This window comes from Megalopta genalis, chromosome 5 (genome assembly GCF_051020955.1).
Source record: "Megalopta genalis isolate 19385.01 chromosome 5, iyMegGena1_principal, whole genome shotgun sequence".
NCBI classification, from domain to species: Eukaryota; Metazoa; Arthropoda; class Insecta; order Hymenoptera; family Halictidae; genus Megalopta; species Megalopta genalis.
In genome coordinates this window covers 21,415,313-21,428,140 of record NC_135017.1, presented here as the reverse complement: position 1 = coordinate 21,428,140, position 12,828 = coordinate 21,415,313, and the positions used below count along the sequence as shown (strand labels likewise).

Below are 12,828 nucleotides of genomic sequence, written 5' to 3'. Positions count from 1 at the left end.
CGATAAAAATATTCAGAGAACTTAAAAACGCGTATTGTCTGCAACTCGTTAAAATTCTTCGGAAAAGAAATTATTTTATAATTATTAATTGTTATTTTAATTATATTATCATACAATTATATAATATATATTATAATTATAAAATATATTATGATTATTATCAAAATTAAATATATTATATTATAATTATTATAATTAATATATTATATATATAATATATATAATATAATTATATATTATATATTATAATTAAAATTAAATATTACTAAATATATTATATTGTAATTACAATATATATTATAATTAATTATTTCTGAATTATTTCTAATTATTATTAATTTATTTATTATTATTTATTAATGCAGACAATTTTCATTTTGCGCAAGGAGACGCCGAGAAGTCAAATTAAGCAAGAAAATACGTCGACCCGGAATGCAAAAATGACTATCCGCGTATCAATCTTCCGACATGCTTCTGTCAACGGAATTTCCGTTCGGAAAATGTTTATAACAATTCGCGCGAAGCGATGCTGCCAACCGGGGCGCAAGATAATTTCCATGCAATGTCGATTTATTCAACGAAACCACAGGATTTGTCGGGCTGTCTTTCGCGTCCCGTATCAGAGCGGTTTTCACCGTGGGCCGGATTATTTCCGCCGGCAAAGAAGCACATTTGTTTAATCAAATCGTGTTTTCCGACGAGCCACGGCTTTCACCGGGACCGGCCGGGAACCCACGGGAGTGTCTTTTTCGGCGTTCCGTTCCCTGTTATCAAGAGGATCGCACCGAACGAGGTACAGAGGCTAACGTGGAACAATAGAATGAGATACCGCAGGAACGAATGAAACGAAAGCGAGAGAAACTAATGGGAACGGCGGCAATAGCAGTGTACATTACCACGGTTATTTCTTATTGCAATATGTTCGTTGACTGTTACGTTAGAAATAAAAGCTACATCGAAGGAAAGTGGATGAGAGAGAGAGAGAACCCTGATCGATCGTCCTCCCCCCCCTGAAATCTTATTATTATCTCCTTCGACGCATCTTCTTTCACTCTTGACCACCTTCTGCGCGTATTTTAAGACCTCGTCTTATAATATCGCGTCGGTGGCGAAGATCTTAGAGAGAATGATTATGATTTTGTTTAATAAAAGGGCGTAAATCGACTGGAATTAACAATGCAATTAACACTTCGACGGTCGCGACAGAAAACCTCAAGAGTTTCGTAAGATTAAGGTATTTAATTCGATTGAATAAAAATTTCAAAGCTTCTGAATTCTCGAAGCATTTTCAATTACTTTTTCCAGCATTCTTATCTCTTGCGAAACTTAATAGAATTGACAAATTGAATTTTTAATTAATTCTGTAACCCACAAATGGATTAGTGAAAGGCGTCAGTCAAAGAGTCGAAGTGGCAAACAAATGCAAAACAGTGAAATCATTTGAGGAATTTCGACAGAATCCTGTCGCATTATTTTCAGCCAGGCGAAGTTATTACGACGTGAAATCGTCGAGGTAGTGATAGGAAACAAGAGATGAAGAAACGTCAGCCGAAACGAAGTTGCGCGAGGAGAAAGGATAGAATTTAAAAAGTGAGGTTCCTCGAATGATTCGAAACGTAAAATTTCGCGAAACGCTTGCCGCCGGAGAAATCTCATGAACAAAAACGAGACATTTGTCGTCGTAGTAGGATCGCTCGCGACCGGCCCCGGGTCGTTCATTACTTCGAGCCGTGCGATATTATTTCTTAAGATTGAGGAAGGAATTACATTTTTTATGCGGACGAGTGAGACGTGAAAATTTAATAAGCGGAATATCAGCGTTGTTAGAATGGAACGCGACGAACTCGAGGCACGAGAAACATTGTATTAATTCGACATTTTAATCGTTTACAATTACTATTATAGCACACGAACGACGTTCTTAGACGCACGATTTATCGTTAAATATGCCGAAACATAAAATTATAGGCGACGCACGACGAAGGAGATAAATTAACAATTCGCTGCACGTGTTGAAATGGAAACAGGGCGAATTGTCTTAATCGCATCTCGGATAAACGTTGAATGCCCGGCTGATTAAACTTTATTCGAATTAATTAAAGCTGCGAGTAAGCGTGGAAATTATGTGAACGTTCATTTAAATATAAATTACGCGGAATGAAATCTGCGAGATGATTCTACGATTAAAATTCAACGAACGATTAGAACACGTTTTCTTTTTTCTATTTCGCTGGATTTAAAATTCTATCGAGGAATGGAAACATTTAATGAAAGATGAAGCGTCGCGAACGTTTCAATTATAATTTATATTTTCTATGTTAATTGACCATCGTGGATGTTGCTAACGTCCCCATGCTTCTGCCGATGCGTAAGTCGTCGAATCGACGACATCACAATTAATTACACAATGGTCGGCTGCCATTAAGCGATTGGAATGATCGTGCTTTTCCGAAACAATGCCCCATGGGAAAAACTGGCACGGAGGAAAATCAATAGTATTGTTCAAAGGATTCCACCAGGTTCGTTCTATATCCCCGTAGCATTTATTTTCTCGACTACTGCTAACTGATAAACGATGCGAGCCAGGTACTGAATTCAAAAGCAGATTCCATGTTTCGTTTTGTAATTGTTTCTATTCATGCATTCGATGCAAAAACACTACGAAAGCCAAAATTTGTTAGTTTCTCCCGCGTGCGCTTCAATATTTTCTGCTTTTAATTACTGCGATACACGTATTATTGCTATATTACAATAATAAAAATAAAATAGCGACATTGTATTTCGTCTTAAACGATATATTATTTTTTAGTCAAGTTGCTTACTTCGACGTGTTATTATCGTTCACTAACTGATGATTATATCCAATTATAAATTATGAAACAAATCGTAACTAATGACAACTAAACATTCTCGATGTAAGTATAAGTACAACTTATAGTAAATTTACGACATTTTACTGTAATATTTATACTTAATTCATACTTGCGTCTTTTTCTTGATAAATTCAACCTCGTTGGCCGAGAATTTACAAAATAATGCTACAATAAGGTGCAATAAACTATGAAAAACTGTGAAGTAACCTGTAATATACTATAATAAACTACAATAAACTGCAACGAACTACAACGAACTACAATAAAATAACAAATAAGAAATAAAACAACCGCAAGGGAGTAATAAAACAATGGATAATAAATAGTTGACTTGTTCGATAAATCTTGCGACTTGTTCGGAAATAAATTAAATTAGCAAAGAGAAGAAACGATAACGAGCTCCTCCAAAGCAACGAAGTGACGGTGTTTTATTCTTTTGTTATGTTAATTGACTGCTGTCGGAGTCCTCCGGATACATCGTGGATGGTTCTAGCGTTGTCCAGTTCTCCTCAGGATTTGGCATCGACATCGTCAAATTTGCATACGACGCGGCTAGTAAACCCATGGCTGTGATGTTCGCGTTGTCAATAAATTCTGTATCTTGCTCGTCGTCCGATCGTGATATCTTGATATGCAGCTGCGGCTTTTCACCTTTAATCATCTGCATTCGGTGAAGAACGCGTTAAGTGCACAATATTTTAATGAAGTATGTAGGTAAATGGAATGTTTCGATATCGAATATAGGTCACTGAAATCCCCTAAAGTATAACTCACAAAACAATAATTTTACATAAAGTCTTTCTTTTAATTTGATAAAGTTAAAAGTAACTTTTTAATGGCAACAATTCATATAACGTTTGTTCAAATATATTTATGCGTATATATTCGCTTTCCGAACAACGCGATCCACCTTTCGGATTGTCGAAATGTAACGCGACAATTTTAGACAACTGAATTGTTTATTATACCAGGATATATATAGTTATCTTATAAATGAATATAAAATAAATAAATTGTACATAATTTATAATTCCTTGCGATTGTGATCATTTTAAAAATATGTTTACCTATGTAACTGTATTTTTGGATAATTATTGTTTACATTCTGCCAATCAGAGATGACAGAATAACCTGTCAATTATATTCTGAAATTTATTTATTTATCTGACAGCTGCTGCCTTTAATTGCACCACAATATCTGCGTCAGTATTAATTATATACAGTAAATTCTCCCCAATTTTCCTTCAGCCTCTAATCAAAAATTATTTTCATAGTTTCCGATTGTCAACAATTATAAAAATAAGGTGTAACGCTCGAATAGTAATAATAATAATAATAATAATAATAATAATAATAATAATAATAATAATTTACAAGCTGAAGGAAAATTAGGGAGAATTTACCTTGGACTAGTTCTAAAATCTGTGTTCAAACGTCCAGTATTGACCATTTTTCTACTTGAACAATATTTGCAACAAACCCTGCAGCATTTCTATTTTTATTGTAGTCATAAAGCACACAACGGCTCCGTCGTATTTTATCAATTTTCGTTCCGAAAATAAAAACTATCAAACGGTCGCTTTGAAATCGATTTACTCAGTAAATATTGACGCTGCACTGATGCCGGACAAAGAAAATAAACGCGAAAACTAGCATATAAAAAGAAAATATAAATCGCGTAAAATGTCTCGCGATCGCGTACGCCGAAGCTGACGGAAACATTGCGAATGCGATACAAAACAGATAGAAAATTCTCCGCTGCAAACACATTTACCGTTCACGAGTAAACAGCGCAAGCTTCGGTTTCGTATTTTTTTTCAAGACACGTTCGAAACGATTTGCGATCGAACGAATCCACCGATCATCGATCACGGATTAGAAACGGTATGAAAACCATCAAAATTGTATCAAAATTATTCGCTGCGTCGGGAATAAAGAACGTTCGTAATCTCGAAAATGCATCGGAAATATAATATGCATTTACCTACGAAATGTCCTGCTCGCCGCAGCCGTTCGTTAAACGTTCTCTTGCGTGTGCACACAACTTCTCGCACGAAAAACGACATGCAAAACTCGAGAATTTCATTCGTGACTGCTAAGACTCCCGACGTCCGGTGGCTAACTTGCATCGAAATATTCTACCCAATTTCTTTCGGACGTGCTGCAACTGGACACAGTGAATGATTCATGCTGGATGATTCGAGTCGAATCGAGTTAAGAAAGTCAAGAAAGTCAAGAAAGTCTCCGTTTGGTTTATCAAATACAGAATTAATTGAATTCGAACGAACGAATTCGATAAGTCTTGAAGACTCGCAAGAATAACTCTAAGAATTTGATAAATGTAAATTGAATTATGCTCGAGAATATATAAACGAAAGGCACGGTAATCGTCCGGCGCACAGTAACCGGCGCCACCGGCCCATAAATCGAACATTTCCACGAGCTGTAAATACGTAAAGATTCTCGACTCGTTACTTAACATCGCCTGCCACTCACCTTAATCTGCACCCTCTTATTGTTAACATTAACGACCTTCGCGTCGTCCATATAATCCCTTTTGATATCATCCTCTTCGTCGATGTAATCACTCTCGCTCGTAAACACCTGAACCGGCTCTCCCCCGTATTTTCTCCTACTGTCTAGATAGTCGTTGTTGCCGTACTTGTCTTCGCCTTTCGGTAATTGGATAACGATGGTGTAAGGTTTGTTTTCGACGCGCCCGTCGTAATCCTCGTTACCAGTATGGGACCTGAAAATGTCGAGTATTCTCGTATGTATTGTCTTTTCTTAGACCATGCGATCTTAATGCGTAGTGCTTACAATATTTGTTAAGTTATTTATAATATGCGAACGCATGGCTAACTCAATCCTTTCCTAAATGTATACAGAATGTCCTAGAAATTACTCAAAATTGTTGAAGAGATTCCTAAGGTCATTTGAAGTAACTTTTTCCTTAGCGCGAATGCAATCCGAGGCTTCGTTTACGAGTTATTAACGAAAAACGTGGACCAATGGGAGACGAGATCAACTGGCGCTAGGCGGCCGAGCCAGCGAGCGAGACGAAGCCCGCTGATTGGCTCGGCCGCCTCGCGATCTAGTCGTCTGACGCAGCGGCAGTGGTCGCGAGGGCGGGGCAACAGCCGTACGCGATCTCTCATTGGTTCGCGTTTTTCGTTAATAACTCGTAAACGAAGCCTCGGATTGCGTTTGCGCTAAGGAAAAAGTTACTTCAAATGACCCGAGGAACCTTTATATCCCGATATTGAGTAACTTTTGGAACAGTCCGTGTAGGGAAGCGAATAAATATCCGAGATATTTGAGTGCTTCGAATAATAAAAGAAAAATAGAGAAAAACAATACCGAGCCCGAATTATTGTTGATACTCTCGACAATATTGCTACTTCGACTGCTACCAGTCTCGGTCACGTGCGAATAGATGTAGCAATAGCCGGCGACCGAATTTGCAATCCAATTATAGAAACAGAACGTGTTCCGTAGAAATCCGCTTAAGCCTAAATCGATCGCGAAGAGTCACGCGTGGTTTTTCAATTAAAAACTTAATTCGTCAAATGCCGAGGCATCGACCCCGTTCCAGCACTTCATCGAATCGATAGAGTTCTACTGTCGTCCAACCAGCAAATTAATTTTTGCTCCACTGTTTCCTCGTTCTCAGCAGAAACGCGGCCGCCTCGCCGCTAAATACGATAGCGGTCGTTTCCGAACGGAAAATTGGTCGGCACAACTTTTAATTACGCAAATCGTACGAATACGCGACCAAATGATGCTGTCCACGACAATTGAATACATTTCCGCGATTTATACGCTCGCGAATACCGCGTTCCACGGTGGCACCATTCCCAATTGTTGACCACAATTCATAATTTCGTACGATTTTCAATCGGTACTCTTATGTTTTTTGAGCCTGCCAATTTTTTTTCAATTGGATGAAAATAATAATGAAGATGACAAATAGGACGAGATTCGAACAATTGCCGAAATAAGGTTTCTAAACTATTTCTGAAATATTTAATTTACTAGAATTGTGTAGTATAGTTTCCAACTTGTAATCGGAACCTCCGTTTAAAAATAGAACGAAGCTCGGTGCATTTCCGTCGTGAAACTTTTACGTTCGTTCCGTACCCATAATAGTCAGGCCTGTGAGAATAATAATCTTCCGGTGGCGTCCTCCTCGAATGGTAGTACTTCGATGATCCATGACCTGTATACCATCGTGGTCGATGCGACGGTCTACGTTTATAACGCTTGTACGATCTCATCAGTTTGTAAGCCTCCCCGGTTTCGATAATGTCGAGCAGCAGGATAACAATTGCGACCAGCAGACATCGCTGTTGAAAAAGTACATTTTTTATTTAATTCTAATCTCGGAGGGATTGAGTGCACTTAAAATCGAGTTAACTTCAAATTGAGTAAACTTAAAAACGAGTAAGCTTAAAATTGAGTCAATATAAAATTGAGTATACTTAAAATTGAGTAAACTTGCATTGAGTTAATTTAAAACTGAGTAAACTTAATATAAAGTAAATTTAAAATTAAGTAAACTTAAAAATAAGAAAACTTAGAATTGAGTTCATTTAAAATTGAGTGAACTTAAAATTGAGTGAACTTAAAATCGAATATACTTAAAATTAAGTAAATTTAAAATTGAGTAAACTTAAAAATAAGAGAACTTGAAATTGAGTTGAGTTAAAATTGAGTGAACTTAAAATTGACTAAATGTAAAATTGAGTTAATATAAAATTGAGTTAACCTAAAATTGAGTTAGAAACTGTTGCAACTTCTCCTTGAAAAAAAATTCGCTATAAAATAACGAGTAATAGCATTTCTACTTGACTCGAACAAGCATTTCACGAAATCACAAAACATCTATTAATTTCCCAAATGCCATAACTTGCCAGCATCGATATTCTTTGCATTTCTAAGCGACGCCATACGAATTTGAATGTTTCCTTATCTCCGCAAGTCACGGAGATACCGAGCGTAATGCTTTTATGTTGCGCCGCTCTGTATACAGTATTATTATCGCTATTCCGAACGTCACATTGCATAGTAGTACCGTTGGCAATTCATGTTATCGAAACGCCGTCAGCTTGCGGAGAATCTCTCTATGAAATACTGACAATCTTCGACGTCCCCTCCGATTCCGAAAATCAAGCGGTACCATAACAGCGAGCTCTGATAAGCATCGGAGATAGTATCGGAACCGGTGAAACCGGAGTTGATGGCAGCCTAGGAGACGCGCTATAGGATGAAAGGGAAACGGCCGGGGGAATACGTATACGTATACGCAATTAGAAGATATTTCTTGGCTGATTGCGGCATTTCGTTTCTGTCGTTTCACGGAACTCGAGAGAGTCCCGATACTTTCGTTACCGCTCTAACGATCACAATTTCCGGAAATATTCGGTTACTGACATCCTGAACAACGACGATCGTTACTTTGTATCAATTGTTAACAGTGGAACTGCCGAGCTCCGAACGCGATTATTTATGTAATTTATATAATTCATATAATTCATATAATTCACATAGTTCATATAATTCATATAATTCATATAATTCACATAATTCATATAATTCATATAATTCATATAATTCATATAATTCATATAATTCATATAATTCATATAATTCATATAATTCATATAATTCATATAATTTATATTGTTTTATAACAATGACAATATTGTATAGACTTAAACATAGTACGACTTCTATTGTAATATATGTTCTAACAAACAATTTTATCGAACAATATTTGATAACAAAAGTTCATTCATTTTATATTCCAAAGTTCATGATACATTTATTTTATTTTTCATACGTAGTTTATCATAGAATTATGTAAAAAAACTACTTGACAGATGAATATTTCTACGAAGAAATGTCGAATGACTGAAAATTAAATAAAAATGGTGTGGTCAAAGTAGAAAAAAAATGATAGAAACATCTGTTTTATTAAATGATATAATACTTTTACTTCAAGCTAATGTTTACTACTAATATTTATTATTCAAAGGAAAGAACTGGATTTTAGTTTCAGTTAATTCCAAACTATCTCTCAACAGAAGTGCCTTTTTCTAGACAAACTTGACAAAGGACAGTCAAACAATTGCAGAACAGTTTATATAAACCATATTATCGTAACACAACAAAAGTATCGAAAATTCCATTAAAACCATTCACGCAAATAATTGCATAAGGTGAAATTAAAAGCTTGCGGGAAAGCAATTAATCTTCAATGAGAACGATGAATGAAACAATCGTATAACTCACCCCTAGTATCATCTTCATGGTTAAAGCAATTCACGGTCCGTTGAATCACGTTATTTCCTCTTTAAATACGTTTAATAATGTCACGTACAAATTAAAACGCCGCTGGCAGGCGAACCTTACGCATCTCACTATCCACAGAATTCAGGTTAAATCATCGGCTATGAAAAAAACAGCGTACTATTTGTCATAACTCACTCATTCCCGCGCACAGCGGTCGTCGTCGTTAATAACATCGATCGTGTCCCACTGAACGACCACGGAAACTCGATAAAATCAACGCGATTTAATTGATAAAACGAAGATTAAACAGTTCAGAGATTTGTAATACTATTATTATTATATAATGATATTATTTTCATTACTCTTTTAATTCGCAGAGATTCGGAGAGTCTCGCAGATCGCAAGGAAATTCGATACGGACGAATCGATCGGCTTTCAAAGTTAATTTTTCAATTAACTTCTCAGCGCGTATTAGATCATTACGTCGCGGAATTTTCGGCGGCTATGGCAATATGAACGCGTTAATATCGTAGAACGAGCACCGTCCACGTGAGACCACTTTCATCACATGACTCGAAAGTCCGCTTCCGAAAGTCAAACTCACCTTTCTTTTATATTTGCCCCACTCTGCTCTATATTCCGCGGAGAGCCGAAACGTGAGAGGGAATTCTTCTTTCGCGGAGATTCCTGTTCCAATTGCATGGTTTCTGCCTCATTGGAAACAAATATCGGCCGCGATCGACAAACTTATTCCATCATTTTCATTTTGTTATCCGTCGACGGTGGAATAATTTAGAAGTTCGACTATGCGAGCCGGACTTTCCGAGCAGCTCGAAACGATTACTCCGCCACTAAATGAATTTTTAATAGATCGCAGTTCATCAGAGTTGCGGGAGAAAGTATAATTATAATTTTCTATGCGGTATAATTATAATTCAATTTAATCTGACCGATTCGAAAGGGAATTGCAAGAACATAGAAACGAAAAATGAATGGCTCGATATTTCTGTAACAGCGGAATTACATTGTTATAAATTCTCTATTGTCTACTCCGTTCTAACGTTATTATCATTTTCTATGCGGTATAATTATAGTTCAATTTAATCTGACTGATTCGAAAAAGAATTGCAAGAACATAGAAACGAAAAATGAATGGCTCGATATTTCTGTAACAGCGGAATTATATTGTTATAAATTCTCTATTGTCTACTCCCTTCTAACGTTATTATCATTTTCTTTGCGGTATAATTATAGTTCAATTTAATCTGACCGATTCGAAAGAGAATTGCAAGAACATACAAAACGAAGAATGTGTGGCTCGATATTTCTGTAACAGCGGAATTACATTGTTATAAATTCCCTATTGTTTACTCCGTTCTAACGTTAGGTCTTCGCTGTTCACTCTAGCACCCCGCAAACTATTGTCACGAGGGCCCCATTGTCAACAATTTTCTATTGTCTCGTAGTTCCCGTCTCTTCCCAAAACATTTCCCCTTTCGCTCGATTTCCATTACAATTTATTATTATCATCCCTCGTACGCGGGTAATCCGTTCGCGTGTACGCAACCATTCGCCACTCCGTCCAACAAGAATATAACGATAATTCGAGTTTTTAATCGCGTGTTCGCAGTTTTACAATGTACGCGAAGCGGCGCCGGTGTTCAAACAAATATGAATTCATAACGCACCGCGACGATCGGTATCGTCGTTATGAAATATTCTGCATCGATTTACGGACCTTCACCTATCGCAGAGCATCGTCCAATAATATATATATATTATATTAATTATATATATATATATATATATATATATATATATATATATATATATATAATATAAATCTCGTATAAATAAACGGAAGTCAATAAAAATACCGATTAATCTGGATTTAATGGAAATATATACGCACCTTCTATATATATATTTCATTTTATATATATATATATATATATATATATATATATTTTTATTATTTTATATACATATATATATATATATATATATATATATATATATATATATATATATATATTATATTTTTATATTTATAATTATATAATTATATCAATCATATATATTATATTTATAATTACGATTATAATCGGTATTTATTATATATATAATATATAATAGATATATATAATAGAATTATATATATAATAAATACCGATTATAATCATAATTATAAATATTATTATTTTTAATTTAATTATAAATATTATTATAATAATAATAAATCCAGATTAATCGGTATTTTTATTGACACTTCCGCGGTGTGTTTCCGCGGGATTAATCACCTTCCGGGGATATTCTAACTTCAATTATTCGATGCGGCATAAACTGGAACCACTGGGCTAACTCAATCGCAACGGCCACGCTCCAGCCTCCACGTAAAATTGTACAAATGCTACGTCGAAACATTGTGGGACAACTAGATGGGGACATAAATGCCGGAGCGCGATTTAATTGAAATTGTTGACCGGTGGGTCGAGGGTCAGCGGGAATGAAACGAACGCGACGCTGCTGCATTATTTAACCCGGTTAAGCAGAGATGCGGAAGAGTATTAAACCAGATCCACGTGACGAACTTCGTCAGGCTCGATCGGCAACCGAGAACGGTTCGTTTCGATTTCGGTATTGACGCGTTGCCCGCGGAAAAACATAGCTGCGGTTCTTTCTAACAATTATATTCTGCATTGGTGAATCTAGTCGAGCAAAAGTGCACAGGAGAAATCGATCGGATCTGTGCGACATATCCTCGTCAAACGCAATCGGTGACCGAACTGATCGATCCTAATTTGTGCTTTGATAATAGCGATCTTTCTCCAGGAAAAAATACCGCAATCTTTTCAAATTAAATTTCTTTCAAGTAAATTTTGTGTTAATTAATGCTGTTGAACAAAAATGCAAGAGAGAAATCAATTAAATCCACGTGACAAACGTCGTCAAACTAGATCGGTGATCGAACTGATTGATCTTTATTTGCGTTTCGATAGTAATGAATTGCCTGCGGAAGAATTAAATGTAATCCTTTTAAATAATTGCATGCTATATTATTTAATCATTCGAAATAGAGAACAAAATGAAATCTGATCCACCTTGCAAACTCTGTCAAACTCGACCAGTAAGCGTAATAGTCAATTATTATGTACGTTACAATAATAGTGATTTTTTTCGCAGAAAAACAGCTGCGATTATTTCGCAAAATCGAATCCTATATTACTCAACCGAATTAAGCCAAAAAACGATAGAGACTTAAATCAGATCCATCTTGCAAACTCTTTCAAACTCAACCCGTTAACGCAATGGTCAATTATTATTTACGTTACAATAATAGTGATTTTTTCGCAGAAAAACAGCTACGATTATTTCGCAAAATCGAATCCTATATTACTCAACCGAATTAAGCCAAAAAACGATAGAGACTTGAATCAGCTCCACCTTGCAAACTCCGTCAAACTCGACCAGCAATCAGACCAGTTAACCTCCATTCGTATTTCGATAACAATGATCTTCCAGCAGAGAAGCGAACCGCAATCTTGCCGAGCGATCAGAACCCTCGACGCTCGCAATCGGGCTGATGCGGGTCCGAAGCAAGGCGTTGCGTCAAGGTCGCGGCACGATCATAGCAAATGAGAGAAGATAAGTCTATGCCGGA

At 36.2% G+C, this 12,828-nt stretch overlaps 1 protein-coding gene across 1 annotated transcript; it reads right to left on the bottom strand.

Moving 5' to 3' along the window:
* Positions 1 to 2,613: 2,613 nt before the first annotated feature.
* Positions 2,614 to 10,879, bottom strand: LOC117219825 (uncharacterized). The gene is made up of 5 exons (XM_033469293.2): positions 9,363 to 10,879; positions 9,168 to 9,295; positions 7,014 to 7,219; positions 5,370 to 5,622; positions 2,614 to 3,534 (listed from the first exon to the last, which is right to left on the bottom strand). The coding sequence occupies exons 2-5, from the start codon at positions 9,183 to 9,185 to the stop codon at positions 3,313 to 3,315; spliced, it is 699 nt and encodes a 232-aa protein (XP_033325184.1). The 5' UTR covers positions 9,186 to 9,295; positions 9,363 to 10,879; the 3' UTR covers positions 2,614 to 3,312.
* Between the last annotated feature and the right edge of the window lie 1,949 nt (positions 10,880 to 12,828).

Coding starts and splice junctions, on each gene's coding strand:
- LOC117219825 (XM_033469293.2), bottom strand. Junction 5,623..7,013: donor CACAGGCCTGACTATTATGG/GTACGGAACGAA, acceptor CGACATTTTCAG/GTCCCATACTGGTAACGAGG. Junction 3,535..5,369: donor ATAAGAGGGTGCAGATTAAG/GTGAGTGGCAGG, acceptor CACCGAATGCAG/ATGATTAAAGGTGAAAAGCC.